General features: G+C 32.2%; 1 protein-coding gene across 1 annotated transcript; it reads right to left on the reverse strand.

Moving 5' to 3' along the window:
* Nucleotides 1-8400: 8400 nt before the first annotated feature.
* On the reverse strand, nt 8401-19968 carry LOC129975350 (uncharacterized). The gene is made up of 4 exons (XM_056088413.1): nt 19673-19968; nt 17479-17689; nt 15928-16078; nt 8401-8564 (listed from the first exon to the last, which is right to left on the reverse strand). The coding sequence occupies exons 1-4, from the start codon at nt 19966-19968 to the stop codon at nt 8401-8403; spliced, it is 822 nt and encodes a 273-aa protein (XP_055944388.1).
* Between the last annotated feature and the right edge of the window lie 858 nt (nt 19969-20826).

The following is a 20826-nucleotide window of genomic DNA, read 5'->3' on the forward strand; positions in this document are numbered from 1 at the left end:
TCCCGTAGCAAAACAATTATTTGGATTAGGTTTTCATCTGCATCGTTATCATCAAACGTTACAAAGTTTTTGGGACATTTTTCTAATTCATGTTTTTGTAGCGTGTTTATATCAGCGATTAACTTAAATACTTTAAAATCTATCTTTAATCTGTACAATAACAATATAATTTACAGAGTTAAAAAAATAACATCTAAATTTCTCAACCGGGTTTCCTATAATTTCCTTTTCTGCTGTTTCGAAATATTCAAATTCGAATATTTTTTCGAATATTCATTTTTTCAAATTTGTTTTTCAGAAAAATATTCTGAAAGATTCAAATTACATGTTGTCGTTTTTGCTTCGTCTAAAAACCCTAGTTAAATTTTGTTCTTAAATCTTGGATTTTAGTTTTAATTTTATTGGCTAAATTAAAAACCCAGTCGAGAACAATTATCTTTACTTGAAATAGTTTATTGATAGTGCTATTTGGAAAATATTGCAAACCATACCATTAAACTTAAAATAAATGTCATTTCTTGTATTGAATCCAATAGACTTTCAACTTCGGATACCGCTGTATTATTGTCATTTGCAATAATAAATCCATTACAAATTTGTTCAAACTGCATATACACTGCTTTAACTGAATCTAATTTGACTTTCCAACGAGTGTCACATAATGGTTTAAGAGTAATATTTAAATCCTTTGAAGAATTTCCAATCTTTATGTAGAAGCAGAACATAAGCAATATAAATGTTGCAATATCCAAAAAAATTACAATATTTACTGCTGGAATATTTACTGCTGCACCACAAATTAATAAATAAAAGAGTGTCATAGGCAAGGCACATAAATTACATGAGGGTTTAGAGCAATTATTCTAAATTGTACACCTTTATATTTCATTTTCATATTGCTATCGTTGTCGTATGCCTGTCCACTACAATCCATAATATCTAAATAATTACATGAGGGTTTAGAGTAATTATTCTAAATTGTACACCTTTATATTTCCTTTTCATATTGCTATCGTTGTCGTATGCCTGTCCACTACAATCCATAATATCTAAATAATTACACGAGGGTTTAGAGTAATTATTCTAAATTGTACACCTTTATATTTCCTTTTCATATTGCTATCGTTGTCGTATGCCTGTCCACTACAATCCATAATATCTAAATAATTACATGAGGGTTTAGGGTAATTATTCTAAATTGTACACCTTTATATTTCCTTTTCATATTGCTATCGTTGTCGTATGCCTGTCCACTACAATCCATAATATCTAAATAATTAAATGAGGGTTTAGAGTAATTATTCTAAATTGTACACCTTTATATTTCCTTTTCATATTGCTATCGTTGTCGTATGCCTGTCCACTACAATCCATAATATCTAAATAAAGCTCACCTAATATTTCTAATTGAGCTTTCGCTAGTCCTTCTCCAGTCACATCAGTAACTTCAATAAACCCTATGAATGTCTCATTTATACTTAATCTTTTCTCTTCAAAATTTACATACCTAATTAAACTGGAAGTTTGTTATTTATGGGAAAAATCAACTGTAGAATCCATCTGGATACTGTAATATTTGGCTACTTTTGTATAGTCTTTAATTTTGTTAAGATCTTCATTCCCTAACGCAGGAATATTTTGTTCATGTAATGTATGTGTTAAATCATGCACAATTCTATTTTTGGAATTTTTTGTTGCTTTTGTATATGATCCATAAGCACAGAGTCGTATTTACTTAATAATTCGAATAAAAAAATTCCATTATTAGACGTTTCTATTATTTCATGGTTTCTTCGAAGAGGAAGATTATTATATGCTAAAAATAAAATCACATTTACAATTCTTTGAGATAGTAGTTTAAGTCATTCCGTTTCCTTATTTATATTAACTTGATTTTTTTTAAATTAATAGTCGAGGATAAATTTAGTCGTTTCTGTAATTATTTCCAAGTAATAAACGAATTAAGTGACAAATAGAAATAAATTTTACTCATGAGACAAATAAATTTTGCTCATGATCTTGAATTACAATTGATAACTATCTCCAGTTAATATAGACACCTATAAATCGTGGAACCTATAAATAGAGGAATTTCATTTCCTCTGGAAAATAATGTACAGCAAAAACAAAATACCGAGTCTTGCGGTTTTGAATAAATCAACTAGCTGCGAAGCTGAATTTCACCATTTGGCACTTTTTGTAAAAAAAGGTAGCAAGTAGTTGAAAAAAATCTACCTTCAGTATTCTTAGCAAAAACTCCTTTGTGCCGCACAGGTCTGTTTTTAACAGAAAACATTTTAAATTTAACAGTTGTAATGCTTGGTCATAAACCTGAATCACTTATATGCACTTGATCACATTTGTTAATGTCATTTTCGCCGTTATTTTCTGATTCAATCATATTTGTATAAACATATGGTTCCTCAAAGGTTTTCACAGTTTCTACTCTTTCATTGCAAGGTTGTGTAGTTTGTGAGGAACATTCTTCGGCAGTTGAAGCTTGAATTGTAACTTCTGAACTCGAAGCAATTTCATTGCCAGAATTACTTTGTAGATAAGAAAAGCAACATACTCATGACTTTTTAAAATTTAACTTTTTTGTTTGAAGTCAAGTTTCGACACCTCCAGGGATACTTCCTTACCATGGACATGATTATATCTAACAATATTAAATATGTTATAGTATGAATTATCAAATTTTTAAATGTAATTTTACATTGTAGGTGAGGTAAATGACTGTACTTTATAATATGTTGCAAACTTGCACTAAATATCTATCTGTGAACTTCGTATATTTCAAAACCCATCTATTGTTCCAGTAAAATTTCTTCCTCCCTTCTTTCTATCCCGCTATTATTGTTCAGAACATTATTTTAGTTCTTGATCATGTTGGGGCCCCGATCATGTCGACCTCAGGATGCAGGTCTGCCATTCAACTGCTTGTCTTCTGTAAATCGCCATAAGGGGGCACTCTCTGCTCAAGGGGAAAAAGAGATGCCACAACATTAATTAAAGGAAATTTAAGATTAATTATTCACACTCACTAAGTAAGGAAACTGTTAAAAAAAAGACATTCACATAAAAAAGCAATGACATGTTTTCGCTGTTGCTCATCGAAAAATGATTCAATTAAACCGGCGGAAGTGTTGAGTTACCTTTTTGTGACCTTAATTTTGGACATGAGTGTATATATATATGCAAAATATTTGTACAAAATTACACATATAAAATGTATGTATAGTTATTATTAAATTATACTATGCTTTGCAAAGTCTTATTTCATATCTCAAGTAAGAACTTGCAGTATTCAGATTAGAAAATTATTTGGAACTTTCACCAAACGGATATGACTTTGGAAGAGACAGATTCCCTGATATATGATGCTGAATATTACACACTATCCAGTGAAAGAGACGATTACAATATCTTACGGCAAATTTAATTTAATTCATTGCATTAATAGACTAAACCCCCTGCAAAGGAGAAAAGGATGCTTTTACTTTAAAATCAAGTCCTCATAATATTTTCATACCGATTTTTATTTTTGCAGTGCTACGTTTTGGTGATAATGATATTTTTTTAATAGACTAAATATTTAAATATTTCTAGCATTAAAACTATCACAAAGGACTTCAACTAATTAGACACTTTGCTAGTATTTAATATTTTTATTAAGTACTTTACATATTATTAAATTAATTAAATAGACCATAAAATATCAATATCTAAAAATAATGAAAAGAAAAAGCAATCATTGATCAAGTTTAATTGGATCAAACGATTATCACACCGTGTAGCAGGAATTATTGTCTGTGCAAATGGTAAATCATTTGACTGCATTTTGATGAGAATTGAAATCTAAAAACTTAGTGAAATTTATTTGAGGAGTAAATTTTTATGTAATCTGAGACCTTGCATTTTATGAAATATGAGCATATCGATTTTTTTTCTTTCTAATTTTAGCATCCAATTATACAACGCTGCAATCTTATTTTGTGATAAAACATTTTTTTTATTTTTATTTTTTCGTATACGAAATTTACAGGGAGAAAATATTGCCTCTGTCAAAAAAAAAAAAAAAAAAAAAAAAAAAAAAAAAAAAAATCTAAAATCTGAAATTTGAAGAATCTCCACTTTTAAGACCTCCCGAATTCGGAATGCGGGGAGGAGGGGAGGTTCTGATGCAAACATGTCTGTCCTGAACGCGATAATTCAAAGACATTTTGAGTTAATGGATTAAATTTAGTATGTTGTCTTTAAACCGAATTGATATATTTTTACCAAATTTTGGACGAAATGCATTCAGAAGTCTGTCTACTGTCCTAACTATATAACTTAAAGAGCAAGATGGGAAAAATTTCATATGAATTATTAACTAGGGGACTACGTAGAATAATTTTTTTTTTGTGAAAATATGATTTTTTTTATTTAATATCTCTAATGTTTCACAGTTTTCTTAATAAGTCTTTTCAATTTCGTTTCTAAGTATGCTTTTCGGAGGGTGTAAATTACGCTGATTTTTATATCTTCATTTAATTACATTTTTTATTTTACAATTATTTTACATCTTTAATAGCTGTTTTCTCAAATTCTAATCTTTGGTAGAATTTTCGTATTAAAAACCTCATAAATTAAAAACGAATGCAATCTTTTCTTTTCTCCAAATTTGGAGTAATTATTTCTCAATATGTTCTGCAGTTCCTGAATTAAAAGATAAGTAATCTATTCCTTTATAAATATTCTACAACTGTTTAAATGCATGGCGATGCGAAAGAAACTAAAAATTTCATGTTATTTATTTGTCGAACTCCAGTATTTAAAGAATGGATGAAATTACAACTTATGTTTTTGTCCAGGAACTAGGTAATATATTTTTAAGATTTCTGAAAAATTTAAGCACACTTGATAAACCTCTACAATAAAAGTTTTGTTTTATACCTTCTTCCAACCAAAAAAAAAAAAAAAAACTCTCTTGTTTTTAATTTTTGAAATCTTTTGGTATTTGTCTGGTTCATTTCATAAATATTTTTTCAAGCTTATTGATGCAAATATTCAAAAATATGAAAATTTTATAGTTCAAGAAATTTACCCTGAAAGTAAAAACATACCTTAACATATAAAGCGTACATCTCTATTAAACTTAGAACAAAATCATTGGAAAGTCAGCCATCTAACTCTCCGACCCACCACGAAGGCACACGGATTTAAACCATAAAAACTGAATGACCGGACCACCGCAACAGCAACATTGGCTGGAACTGGGGTTGAATCCTAAGGGCAGTCACCGGCCACGGTACAACCCTCCCCGAAGGAAGTACTTCCCGTCATCGATGGGAGGAGTCAGATACTCCACCTATTAGTGTACCCTCCAGGGTGGCGAGATGCAACCACCATGCCGGAAGCATCTCTTCCTCATTTCGAGGTGCCGAAAAATCCTTGGAAAAGTTGATTTTCAGGGAAGCACTTTGATATGCAAACTAACGCAATAACTAAAAAAAGCAACAACTTAGATAAGTGAAATTCGTAAACAGTTTCGGCATATGAACTGTAAATGTATATCAAATTTTGAATCGAAATTTGTCAGAAGGGTTGACCGCCAGTCGATTTGTAATTTTGCATGCATGCAAATGCGATAGATACCTCAATAAACACGGCAGCTTCATTAAATGGCATTTGATGTCCAATCATTTGACTAGAATTGTAGTTTTGTGTCAAATTTTGGATTCAGTCGGTCGGAAAAACGCATCCAAAATGTAAATTCGGTTTTCTTTACCATACTAAGAAGCACATAAACCTCATTTCGGGAATCTGAAAGCAAGAATCTGAGGTTTCAAGGCATTTACAACCTTGCCCAGGTCTAGCCATTTCATGCAGAGGAGGAAGTGGGGGAGGGGGGGGGGGGGAGCTCAAGGCCTCTTTTTTTTCAGAGTCTGGAAGAAAGTTTCGGGAAGACCAATCCATTTGGTTCCTTTTATAAAACTACCTAAAGCTCATAATAATTTTGAAAAATTAAAAAAAGTATTTACTTTCTGAAGCTGTAACCAGTGGTGTATATGTTACCGCTAAAGTATATAATGCAGTTCTTTCATAGAATACCTAGTTATTCCATGAAATAACTGATCGTGTCCGTTAAAGTGTGTAATATGTTATTAATTTGACACTTTAACTCGTTATTCTATGAAATAGCTAGGTATTCTATAAATTAACAAATGAGAGACAGTTAAAGTGTAAAATAAACAATTTATCTAAAATGAAATTAAACTAATGATAGACAATTAAAATGAAAAAGAAGCAATTTATCTAATTTATGCAGTGTATAAATGGTATTTATGGAAACGTGCCATAAAATCATTTGTTACAACAAGGATTACTAAAATGACATTTGGAATTACAAAGAACATTATTTCTAAAATAAAAACATTTTTTATTTCTAAAACAAACAAACAAAAACATAAATGCAGTAAGGGTGGAAGGTAAATGTATTTGTCGTGCGAGAAATATGATATAGATTATTTTACACTTTAACGGGCTGCAGATCGTTATTCTATGAAATAACTAGTTAAACCATGAAATACAAGAGAGTTTTACATTTTAACGGACACGATCTGTTATTTCATGGAATAACTAGGTATTCTATAAAATAACGGATTTCATACTTTAACGGTAACATATATATATATATATATATATATATATATATATATATATATATATATATATATATATATATATATATATATATATATATATATATATATATATATATATATATATATATATATATATATATATATATATATATATATATATATATATATATATATATATATATATATATATATATATATATATATATATGTATACTTGAAAGTTCGAGAACTTTCACGATCCATCCACTAAGAACCGAGATACACCCAGGTATGGACTGATTGGTCTGGAAGATTCTAGCTCCACGTTCCGGAACTATAAAAGACAGGCACACTGCAGCTGCAGGGAAGTCGTGTGTGAGAGTAGTCGGAGTCGCCGACAAGTAAAGATTAGAGGATTAGACAGCAAGCAAACTGCTGAACTAGCGATTAAATGCGATGAGTTATTACGATTGATTGGTGGTATTGGCAGGAAAAAAGTGTGTAACAATATAGTGTCTATTCTCCCCATCTGCCCCTAGATGGCACTTTGAGATGGAGTATTTATATACAGTACACTCCCGATTATCCGCGGAATTGGGTGGCGCGGCCGCCGAGGATAACAAAAATCGCGGATAATCCGAAAGAAGCTAAAAACGGGTATAGCAAAAGAGAAAAAAGTCATTCCAACTTTGAAAAATCGTTTTATGTACAATAAAACGTAAAATAAACAGCAGGAAATGTTTAACTAACGCTTAATATTTTAGTATATCACTCAAAACTAACCTAAAATGCATTTTGTTAATGAAAACAGAAAAGTGCTTTGTACTTACGAGAGGCGTCAAGGATACACAGAAAAATTAATACATATGTACTGTTTTAATACTGTAATGTATTATGTAATTACAAAAGCATAACTGTAAAACTACACCTTTTTGAAGAAATCAGTCATTTGTGTTTGCTTCTTGCTTTGGAAGCATTTTCTCTTTGCTTGGAAGAAGAAGAAGAAAAAGAAAAAAAAAAAAAAAAAAAACTTAACTCCGGCAGGCGCGGATAATCGGGAGTCTACTGTAGTTCCCATGATGCCTTTCAGTTAGCAGTAAAACATCACTACTCTGTGATAGTTCGCTAACCAACTTGAAACTATGTGATATTTTATTCTTCCATGTTCTTTCATACTTTATGTTCTTCCATGTTCTTTCATTCTTTATGTTCTTCCATGTTCTTTCATTCTCTATGTTCTTCCATGTTAAATATGTGGAATCTAGAAGAAATCTCAATAAAATATGATTCCCAAAAGCTGGTGTTTTCATCTGCACAACACCATGTGTCTCTCTTCACTACAAAGCTACTATTGTTTCGAAAAGAGAATAACCGGATTTGTGATTTTCTCATTTGTATTATTAGAATAAAAAAATATCTGTTACTGACAGATATTTCAGCAAGCTATATGCATATAGTATAGGTACAAAGTATGGAGATAATAAAAATAAATGTATGTAAAAAATTATTTGAAGTGTCCCGCGTCCCAACATGCACTGAATCCATTGTAAAAACGCCAAAATTGTTTCCATTCTTAAGCTTATTCAAAAAAAAAAAAAAAGATAGGAAATAATGAACTTATTCTTAAAATTAGGCGTGAAATCATTTAATCGCTTATCACGCTTTTCAAATCTGAACTTAACTTGAAGTATGAAGGCATGAAAAAAAAAATTATAAAAATAATAAAAAGAAACCCGAATATTCTGTGTTATTTTATTCAAGAATATCACTATCACTTTCTCAGCACCATTTCAACGGTGGTTGTCTTGTCCACTGGAGTTCCGTTCAGATTCCTGCCGTTTTCTTGCAAGATATAATACAGGAGATCATTTTTGAAATCTTCCACTTCCTTAATCGGTATGTAGGGTACAAAAGAGCAAAGTGAATAGTAAAATGCTGAAAAGTCGAAATAAAAAAAACCCATTAAGAATCCAATGAGAGTGAAATAACGAAGAACATCTATTAGTAAACAATAGTTTTTCTACAGAGATAAAAGGAGAATTAAAGCGGGGGTATCAATAAATATGTATATAATTTGGAACACATTTTTTTTTGTTCTCTATGTATAAACTCCTTGTGTGCCAACAAGTATACCACAAGGCTTACAGATGTAAGTCAGTACGCAATTGACAGTGAAATAAATTTCAAATATAAGGTCGCAGGCACAAATGCAAAAAAAGAAGGAAAAAAAATAGTGGAAAACAAGCAGATACACAAACAAAAGCAAAAATGAAACAAAATTGCTCACATAGAAACATACAGTAAATGATATAAACAATTGAATAAGCATGATCAAATAAAATATACAAAATACAAATACAAAAGTATATATGCAAATATATGTAGGCAAACACACTAAAGTAAAATTTAAATCATACGGGGAAAAGTACTGTTAATATATGTACAAAAGGAAATGAAAGAGGATTTTCACTGTACAAAGGCAGATAAATGAGGTGGCCAAGCTATTTGGAACACATTAATAAAAAAAACGAATGAATGACAATATCAAAAGGAAGTAAAACATTTACCAGATTATTATTTCTGGTCATCACTGCTATTCATGTTGAAGCATTTGTCCCACCATTGGATCAGTTTGAATTTGTCAGTCTCACAGAATGCCGTCGGCTTCAGAGTCACATGAACTGAATTGATGAAAATTTGAGGACGACAAATTTTGCCTTATGGTAGATTCTCCAAAGCTTTCTAGCCGAATCCTGACGGGGGGGGGGGAAGGCATAACTACAAGGATTGAATTGAGAGATTTTGGAGCACCTGTCGTGTAGCATTGGACTTCACACCTCCAATATTCATTTTTTTATGTATGAAGACCTGAATGGTCATAAATTTGAAGACTGCATCAAAGGGGTCTTGTGATTGTGACTATATTCATATTCGAAGGAATTTCCAAAATGATCTAGCTTCGGAATAAATGCCGCAATATGAATGGCAGTTATGTCGAAAAGTAATTAATTGGCAATACTTTCTTGTTCATTTCATATTGTTATTTATTACATTTTTTAATTATTATATCAAAAATTATGTGTATTATTTATTGATTATTCCTTATATTATTGATTAGTCATCTTTCTCGACCATCTGGTAACCGGGAATATTGTTTAGCAAAATGAAAATGTTACTCAATGAATGTAAATTTCTCAATGAAATGTAAATTTTACTTCAGTTTATTTCCCTATGTATAGCTTCATACTCATGAATTTACTGTGCAAATGAATATTAAATAAGCTGTCTCAAGTTTTATAGTGCCTTTAAAAACGTAAAATCAGAACTATACATTTGTTACTCGAATTTCATTACTCGAAACTATCTTAGAAGTATTGAAATTTCTTTCCTAATTTCGCATTTAATCTGCTCAAATAATACACAATTCTTAGTTTTCCAGAATGGAAAACATCATATTATTGGATATTTGATCTAATGCTTCATTGTTATTGCAACAATATTGTCACGTAGGTGCTTTAATGTGAAACGCAATGACACACACAAGAGGTAGAGCTAAACCAATTTATTAACTCAACTCTGAACTCAGAACACAGTGATTGACAATCTTCTGCTTTTATACTAACAGGGAAAATTCCAGAATACTTTTCTGGAGACAGTAAGACAAGTCCAGAACACTTATCTGGTACACTAAAGAAATCCAGAATCTGCTGGAACATGAAATAAAGGAAAACATAAAATCAAGGAATTAAATATTTACACAAACTGTGAATCACATTGTCTCTAGTGGGATTCGAACTTACGATCTCTTGATTATGAGACCAGTACTATGACCATTCGTCCATGGAGAGTCATCTGTCTCTTTTCAATGCAGCAATATAAACTATTTATAAAAATTACTCAAAGAATTATTTTTAAAAATCTTTCGAAAATCAGAAAAAAATTGTACGATTTTTTTTTACTAAATTTAAATTGTATCATTCAAGATAATTTTTGGAATTTTAAATAGGGGTATAAGTTGTTTTTGGAAGGTTATAGTTACTGTCATAGATACAAAAATTTTGTATCATCATCCAAAGTTTATTTGTGTAAAATATGTCTTGTAGTCGTCCACAGTCTGCCCATTATAACGCCAACAAGAAGACATACATTACTTTTCATATTAAAGCAGATTAGTATTTTGAATATTTTACTGCATTAAAATTTTTTTAATTACTGTTATAAATATGAAATTTCCGTGTTCCTGCATACTCTTAGAGTAAGGAAGGTGAGATCTGCTGATATTCTTAATAAATGCAAAATGGTTGTCAAATCTATGATCAAACGAAACTTGACAAAAATTTGGAGACTCGAGAGATATAAGAGGGTTTGGGAAGACACAATATCGCCATTATGACTTAGAAACCGAGCTTCAGAGGCTCCTCTTTAGAACTCTATGTATTATCATGGCCTATTTTAAGACTATATAAGCAGAAGCCCTCACACGAGCATCGATCATTCTTTCTTTCTAGTTATGGTTATAGAGCGCTTTAAAGTGGTGCATTCTGAGCACTTTTATTGTTTTCTAATCCTGTTTCTGTTCTGTTTACCATTTAATAATTTTCCTTTAACTAATAGTAGTGTTCTTTGGTGACATCTCGGCTTGTTTTTGTAATTTCATCATCTTGTTTTTCTGAGTATAAGTGTAGTTTTTCCTTATCCAGCTTGTATTAAACTTTCGTATATATACGGGACGATTTTCCTTAACAATATCCATAATATAATTTAAAAATATATTTGGGGTACCTTTCGTCCTATTTCGTCATGTCATTTAAAGCTGGAAATCGGTGAAGTCAGTTAAATAATTTTGAATCAATATCCCAGCGTGATGTGTATGAAAGAGAAATAGTAAGTGGACAAATAAAGAGAATTAACACTATTCAGGATATCGGTGCATTGGAAAATTTACCAAGCATATGTTTAGGGAAATTAAGGGACCAACTTTTATTTCATAATTGGTTTAATCTGGTAACCAAATATTTATCGCTAATGCATTTTAATGTTTACCATATTAAGGAGATCTAGTTGCTTTTGGCGATCAGCTTCGTCACGAAAATTTTTGATTTTTTAAAAATCTATTTATCTTTTAATATATAACAGTATTAAAAAAAAAATTCCCTTTGTTTTTTGGATAACATTGAAAAAAATGAATTAATCTTTTACAAATAAAAGAACATGGAAAGTAACATGTGTATATACTATAGTGATGTGTTGTGGTTTTCTAAATAACTTCCTGGTTTTAAATATACTATTTTTAATTTCCACAAACACAGCTACACTACAAAATTTACAAACATACATAGACAATTAAGTTAAAGAAAACACTATGGTGGAGGGATTCCACCGTTTCCAACCGAAAGCATTCGGCGTTAGCTCAAGGGTTGCGCATTGGGAAAAAAGTCGACCTCAGGATGCAGGTCTGCCATCCAACTGCTTGTCTTCTGTAAAACGCCACAAGGGGGCGCTCTCTGCTCAAGGGGAAAAAGAGGGGCTACAATACTAGAAAATAAAAATGGAAGAAAAAATTCTACTTCGGAGTAAATGTTCGAAGAAAACAATAGCCTTTTCTCAATTTTACACTGACAAGACTGCACGTGTAAATGCACTACAGGATGAGTTTGAATTTCATCATGATATTAAAAATAAAATAGAAAGTTTAAAAACATTTGTTCGATATATCAAAGAGAAATTTAAAAAATATATATATATATTAAAAATACAGAAAAGTCGCGTTAATGATTTGGTTCACTGAGGACCGAGCCCGGTCAGAGGGAAATTTGAAGACTTATAGAAGGCTTCGTGTTTATTATTTTGAGTGATCTTTTTCTGAAGTAATCTTGTGGGAGTGGTCAGCAGATTGAATTTTTATTCCTAGTAGAAATGACAGTTGTAGAAGCATAAGCTCTTGCAATATCATTGGCTGTTAGGATGCAACAGGGAGTGGGAGCATGCTGCTTGAGCCGAGGTTATTTTTTATACGGAAAAAGTTTCAAAAATGATTTTTGCATTACCTTTAAACTTAAAAAAGAGTTACCTTTTCTCTCTAACAATAGAGGAAAGTCGCAAGGAAATGAAATTGATATCATTGAAAAGGTAACTTTTTAATTTTAAAGATAATGCAAAAACTTTGGAAGATAAAATAATCAATTTACAAAGACAAATCCTAGCGATTAGACGATGGTTAGTCTTGTTTTCAAGTTCGATTCAATTTCTATTGGAAGCCTATTTTCATCACCTCATTTACTTTTATACTTTTTTTCATGTGAATGATCAGAACTTCAGAGATACGGCAGGTCATCCTCTGTAATCTTTGTCATAATACCTTCATTTCAATTAATTACTAAGCGAAACAATGATATGCGAGTAACTGCAACTCTAAAAATATTAACTTCAGCAGTCAGCAACGTTTGTGAGGAGATTTTTTTATATTTCTCTTTCCCATTTGACAATAAGCAATAAGAACAATTGCTGTGACGACTACGTTATAGTATTATACATATTAATGTGTGTCTCTAAGCGTTTCTCTAGGGAATTTAGCGGTTATCTGCAATTTTCCCCAAAAATGTTATTATTCAAAATATATTTCCTACTTTTATTTTTTTTCAAAAATTAATTTCGCTCTTGCAATAAAATTCGAAAAAAAAAAAAAAAAAACCAACTTAAAACAACAACTAAAAAAACACAACTTTGTTATTTCAGTTTTGTAAATGTTTTCCATTATTGGAAACTAACGATGAAAAACTATCTGCACAGTTCATTTGATATAATAGTACAGATTAACATTAACTGAAATTTCATCACAAAAAAAGGGGGAGGAGTGTTTTGATATAGATTACCTAGACTCTTAAGTTTTCATAATCACTAGAACATTTCTAGGCTCGATTGCAATAACAAAACTCACGTATACAAAATATAACAGGTATAAAACTATTTTAACATCAACATGACATTACTGTCTATAACAACGATTTTAAAGGCATTTTATTGAGAATATCATGAAATAATTAGAACTAAATGCAATCGATATTTCAGTCAAATCAATAAAAAATCCACCCATTCCAATAAAAATCAATTACAGGCAGCTATTGAATAATATGTTAAAGAGTGTAGTGAATAATATGTTAAATAGCTTATAAGCCAGTTAACAACTACGCTGCACGAGTAATTGCTTTTGTATCATGGTCATGTTACTGGATTGCGGACCACAAGGTCTCAGGTTCTATCCTCGCTCAATTCAATCCGCCACAAGAGAATAAAATAATAAATGCTGAATTTTTTCTGTTGATCCTTCTGTAGACTATTGTACCGGTTTCTTATCTCTTTAATTATGCAAAGCAACTGTTGTGAAAAAAAATGAGAACTAAACTAACGAAATACTCAAATAAAAAAAATACAAACACATATACAGAGTGACTGAAGTTAAATCATCGCTATTTGGAACATCTTTGAGAGAAAAGCAATGATCGTAACATCTTCATATTGCGAGGTTATACATATTAGACCATGGGAAACTAGTTGGTTCAAAAAATATTTCAAACAAAGATTACTAGGTGAAAATGAGGCGCTGCCATCTGTTTAAATATTTCAAGCAAAGTTCACTAGGTGAAAATAAGGCGCTGCAATCAGTTTAAAATAAGTGAATTATAATATGACTCTATCAAAAAAAAAAAAAAAAGGAATACGAGGTGTCGATAATTAGTTTGGTTATTACATTTCTTTACACTAGAACCATATATCTAAATGAAAATTTAATTATTCTTCTGTGCGCGCAGTACTGGGGGGGGCGCAAAAATTTCTATAAAAGACAATGTGAAGGACTGTCCTAAGTAGGGCGTAGTGGTTCTGAACTTCTTAGACCGTCACAAAGATTCTCTCGTTGCTGGAGCGTGCTTTGATACCAAAACATTTAAATCGAAATGGCGATGACGCTGCCAAAGCCCTTTTCTTGTATGGGTCCAGTGTCTGCGGCCAGTGATCCAACCTTTCGAAGAAACTGGTAGCTTGGCAGTTCAACTGGCCAAGGTGGGGGAGGAAAAAAACCGAATTCCACCAGTGCTGGATGCTCCAACCGCTCTTGTTGAACAGATCAATATGGTCCCATAGGGCATCTAGAGTTCATGCCGTATCAAGATAACCAGTTCTGCCTTACATTATAGCACGTAAATACATGAGGAAGGCACTCGAAATCTATCCGTATAAAATTCATCGCTTGCAAGAATCCAAATGTAGCTATAATATTTTTCGAAAAACCTTCATTGACGTTCTTCGCATGGATCGATATGTTTCGGAATTAGCCAAGAAATATTTTATGGACCGATGAGGTTGGCTTTTATATGTATTCCATGCACAAAACTGTTATATTTGATCTGGTTCACTTGAGAATCCTCAACAGATCTAACAAATGCTCCTGTATTTCTCCACTGGGAATTTCTTGATCGGGCCATGTTTTTTTGAGAAATTTTTCCATTTTGAGGGCAATTTTTCTTCCTTCAAAGGGTCTAAAAATATTTTTCACAACTGCGGTATGTTACTGCGATACGCTAGAGGCAAGTTGCAATCAGTTTCAATAAGTTTAGCTTAATTATATTTAATTTCTGCTTGGGGCAACAAAAGGACTATTTTGGGATAACCTTTTAAATTTGAAACCTGGTTAGATGATGAGAAGGAGCCTGAGCTAGCCTTCTCTCTTTTTAAACTTCACAAATTGAAAGATGTTTCATCCAAGATGTCAGATTTAATGTGTACCAGGTTTGTGATGGATTTTTAGAAATGAGGAATGAGGTTCCAAATCTGGAATCTTCCGATCCGAAGCTATGACATTAATTTACTGAGGCCTTTTAATGAATGAATTTCAAGACTCACATTCTGTAACCTTTAAAATTCACGATAGCTCATAACAAATGATTCTTAAGTATGATTCTATCAGTTTTTGATTGAATAAATAACAGTCTTTAATCAACTTAAAGTCCAAACATTTTTGATTGCTTAGTAAATATTTTTATTAGATTTATTTTAATTATGCTTCAAACTCTTTTAACACAAAACATATTAAATACAAAAGTGCATGTGTCTTATATCGACCTTCGGGTTCACTTAGCTGTTTTCCGATTGCACCAAGATCGCCAAGCTCCATTATACATAATGCTACAATAATGGCGATGTGTTTTAGAGGCTTGGCGATAAAATATGAGGTCTAATATAATAAGCAAGTACCAAAACAAAATTATGAGTAAATATTTTTTCTATATTATTTTTCACTTACATTTGTATTCTTCATCGGATTGAAATGTTGTCACATTTTGCGTCTCTTGGCAATGTAGAACAGTAAAACCAATATCTTCTACAATTTTCTTAAAATGAAATGAGTTCAAATTTTGTTGCTGGGATTGAGGGATGCATTCCGTCACATCAAACTGAAACGAAAAACAAATCCAACAATTAGTGTTAAAGATGGCCGTTATTTATGAAAAAAATGACATAAATAATACTTATTTATATCGAATCGGTACTTTTCCATTAGCCGGGCGCAAATGTCGCCAATTGTGAACCAAACGCGAATTTGGCGTAAGAAATTTGGCGGAATTCTGCATTATTTGGCGATTTTTTGCTTGCACCCGGCTAACGGATTTCATCAAAAAAATCACAATCGAGATTTTGATGGATCTCGACAGGGACGAACGTCAAATTTGTAAAACTACCAAATTTGTAGATTTCTATTAAATTTTTGACAAACTCTGTTGCCAGGAAGTCTGCCTGCCATGCTTATTGAGTATAAGTGATCGGCAGGAAGTCTGCCTGCCATGCTTATTGAGTACAAGTGATTGGCAGGAAGTCTGTCTGCCATAATTACTGAGTACAAGTGATTGCCAGGAAGTCTGCCTGCCATGCTTATTGAGTACAAGTGATTGCCAGGAAGTCTGCCTGCCATGCTTATTGAGTACAAGTGATTGCCAGGAAGTCTGCCTGCCATGCTTATTGAGTACAAGTGATTGCCAGGAAGTCAGCCTGCCATTCTTATTGAGTACAAGTGAAGATGAAAACTAAAAAATGTAAAAGAACTCAGTAGATAAAATTACACATTTATCGTCTATAATTGCAGACCCGTATTAAATTTGAGTCAAATCTGTCAAACGGATGCCTTTTTGTCGATCTGTACTTTCTCACCTATGTAAACGCACATATGCAACTTAAATTAATAATATTCGGTATATTATTTCGGACTATAACTCTAGTTTATTTGCAAATTTTAGTGTGAAAATACATTAAAATTTCTTATTAGCATGATAGAGCCAGTCAAAATGCTATATACATGTAAAATATCTATATTTCTTTGCTTATGTTCACCCATATCATGCAGGTTATTAGCGGCCTTATCTAGATTCCAAACCTTTTTGAGGGGATGAGGGGGATAAGATTGGAGAATATGCAAGAGAGTTTAGGGAGATAACTCTTGCTAGTTTTATATCTATTTCTGACCACATTTTTCTACTTTAACACTTTAGGTTCATTTTGTAGATTTTTTTAACATCTATAATTTTTTGCTTCGATTATTTTCTCTTAAAGTATTTGAGTTTTATAAAATACCGGAAAAACTGGTGTTTCGACTTCTATCCTTTATACGAAAACATATCTGTGTGCTGGCTTTCGATAGTCAATTGAATAATTTAAACAAATAAAACAAATAAATTTGATATTTTTCATGACAGTCGGATTGGACTGTTGCTAGAAAAAAAAAATGCATGCAATATTACATGGTTAGGTAGTGGATGTATTTTGAGCTTTGCAACATACATTAGAAAGAGGCCAAACTCACATTGAGATACTCGCTCCATTTCGGATCTTTCGATAGCTTCATTATCGCATCGTAATAACCATTGCGTAGGAGGAAGAGCACAGCTGCTTCTCCCTTTGGTTTCAGGAGCTGATAAACGGTTTCGAAAGCTTGCTTCTGATGTTTTAGACGATTGAAACAATGAATCGATACGAATTTAGTCAGCTGACCCTTCCACTTTTCAATGGAAGATCTAAATTCCAAAGAAAAATTAATTTTCTTGTAATTATTTTCATTTTTACGAAAGGAAATTTCATTATAAATTTTGAAATGATCATATGCATAGGAAATTAGGGCTAAAAGTTGAAAGTGGTGGAAGTTGTTGGAATCAGACAAAATAAATTATCTGACCTATCGTGCAGATCAGCTATGTTTTAGTTTGGTCTGGTAGATGCAAATGAAGCATTGCCATGCTGTCAAGAGCTTCCATAATACAAATTAAGAGAAGTAAAAATGTTGCAAAAGGAGGAGAGAGTATTTTAGCTTCATCGCATCCATGGGCATCACAGAAATAATTAAAATGTGATACTTGCTAAACTTACAAAAATATGCATACTAATTCTATTAAAATGAAGTAAACCAGAATTAAAGGCATAGAAGTCCACCAGAGGAATTAAAGGCATAGAATTATATGTAACAACAAATATCTGATATAAGTATTAGAATGCATATTGAAATGAGTAGGAATTTTTCCTCTTAATCTAAGCATCGCCAATGATCTATTGTCCGGCCATTAAGAGCTTTCATAAAAGAAATTCATAGAAATAAAAATGTTGCAATAGGAGGAAAAAGTTTCTTAGTTTATCACATCCATGGGTATCCAGTCTGTAAAAAGAATTAAAGAAACTAAATTATATATAAATAGCAAATATCTTGAGTAAATATAATAATGCATACTGAAATTCTATAAAAATATTTAAATTTCATTAAAAATTGTAGTTCTAATAGTGATTTCCTGCATATTTGAAAAAAATCTAAGCTAGAGATGCAAACACCTGAGCTCGAGCTCAAGATCAAAACCTTAAATATTATTATATGCTTTCCTAAATAATATTGTGCCAGTGATTGAAAATCAAGTCGAAAGAATTATTATAAAGCAAATGGTAAATAGAATAACACAGTACAAACCGTTAAGTCTGTTAGAATTATTATATTGTTACGAATCAATAATGTTGCTATCCAGCCCAGTTAATTCCAACATAGGAAAGAGCGTTTTACAATCAGCTCCATTGGATGAGAGACAATGACCCCCCGGGTTCGGCGACTATTTGGCGAATAATTTAGTGGGAAAATGGATGGCACTGGAATCTTCTATAACTTTGGCGGTAAATCAATACGAGGCGATTTATGCTTGATTGTTAAAGAACCTTCTGTTCCTTGCTCCGGAAGTTATAAAAGGCTAGCAATCTGTGCGGAAGTCAGTCGTATAACGAGTGTGGGTTGTGTCGCGTATTGAGAGTCTTCAGCGACGAATGAGTTGGATCAGTCCAGCGAAGCATAAGCATTGAGAGGAGCACAAGTGATTGCTGGATTGAGAACTGAATCGTGCACCGAGTCTTGGAGACAAGTATTGAAGCAGCATCGATTTCGTGCGCGGAGTAGCCAGTCGTATAGTAGTGAGTCGGCAGCTGTGTATAGCTAAAGCGAAGAGACAGTGGAGAATCAAGCGTTTGGAGAGATTTTAGAGAATAGCTGATTCTCCCTTCCTTCTTTCTGTCTGGCCGTTTTGTATGCTGTTGTGGTTGTTTACTACTAGTTACTGTTTGTGGGCTGCTGCTACTCCTCGAATCGCACATATACGCTCATTCTAAAGAATTAAGTAGATTTTTGCACAAAAATTATCCATTAATTGAAAAAATATAACGATTTTTCCATCAAACAGATAGGTGAGTAGAGATAAACCATTAAAAAGAGGAAGTAAGTTTAATAAATAAAAGGCCAACCAGCTTATTTTGTTTGGGAAGACATGCTTTACGAAGTTATTTCGCCAGTATAAAGCATCGGATTAAGGATAATAAAGCAAAAGATTTCATTTGAAGCATCTGTGATTAAACCTATGATCAGCGATAACTCGGACGAATACATTACTTGTGAGACACATTGTTTTCACTTGACAATTCACGTGTTAACTCTCTGAAAAAAAATTGGGAAATTTCAGTTTCGAAACCTTCCTTACCTGTCGTCGAAATCTGCCACAACGTATTCAACCTTAGGATGGGGATAAAGAGACTTCGCTGCCTCGATCATTTCAGGAATAATATCCAGTGCGATGAGTTCTTTTAAATTTGGAAAGCGAGGTAGGATGAATTTCGAAGTGAGTCGTCCGGGCCCGCATCCGACATCCATCACCACCTCCTGGGACTCTCCATCGCCCCACCCCATCTCCGGAAGGGTGACATTCACAAACCTCACCACACTGTCCCAAGGTCTGTCGATCTTTTTATAGATCTCTGCATCGTAGAAAAGTTTCATTTTACGCTTGAGAGCTATCCAAAATAGAGAAAATATTGCTATGAAATAATTGAAAAAAATTCAGTGTGTCCATGTTACAATATTGAGTAGGAACATTGATAAAATTCAGTATGTTCATGAGAGAAATTTGATAAAATTCAGTATGTTCATGAGAGAAATTTGATAAAATTCAGTATGTTCATGAGAGAAATTTGATAAAATTCAGTATGTTCATGAGAGAAATTTGATAAAATTCAGTGACATCATGACGGAATATTGAAAAAAATTCAGTGTGTCCACTTTAGTATATTGATTAGAAGCATTGTTAAAATTCACTGCGTCTATGTCGGAACATTGATATGATTTAGTATGTTCATGATGGAACAAAAAAAACAAAATTCTATGTGTGCACGTCGGGACCTTGAAAACTTTCAGTGTGTTTATATCGCAATATGGAAAAAATTCAGTATGTTCATGTCGGGACATGATAAATTCAGTGTATTTATATCATATATCGGTTAGCGGATCCATGTTAGAGCATTGATTCGGAACATTAATAAAATTCATTACGTTCATGTAAGGGCATTGAACATTAATTAGGAGCATTGATAAAATTCAGTGTGTCCACTTTAGAATGTTGATTAGTAGCATTGTTAAAATTCAGTGCGGCTATGTTGGAACATTTATAAGATTTAGATGTTCATGATGGAACATTGAAAACAAAATTCTATGCTTGCACGTCGGGACCTTGAAAACTTCCAGTATTTTTATATCGGAATATGGAAAAAATTCAGTGTGTCCATGTCGGGACATGATAAATTTAGTGTATGTATATCATACATCGATAAGCGGGTGCATGTTGGAACATTGATTCGGAAC

Source organism: Argiope bruennichi, chromosome 7 (genome assembly GCF_947563725.1).
Source record: "Argiope bruennichi chromosome 7, qqArgBrue1.1, whole genome shotgun sequence".
Lineage (NCBI taxonomy): Eukaryota > Metazoa > Arthropoda > Arachnida > Araneae > Araneidae > Argiope > Argiope bruennichi.

Coding starts and splice junctions, on each gene's coding strand:
- LOC129975350 (XM_056088413.1), bottom strand. CDS start 19,968: ATGAAACTTTTCTACGATGCAGAGATCTATAAAAAGATCGACAGACCT. Junction 17,690..19,672: donor GTGGCAGATTTCGACGACAG/GTAAGGAAGGTT, acceptor TTTGGAATTTAG/ATCTTCCATTGAAAAGTGGA. Junction 8,565..15,927: donor ATCCGATGAAGAATACAAAT/GTAAGTGAAAAA, acceptor TCGACTTTTCAG/CATTTTACTATTCACTTTGC.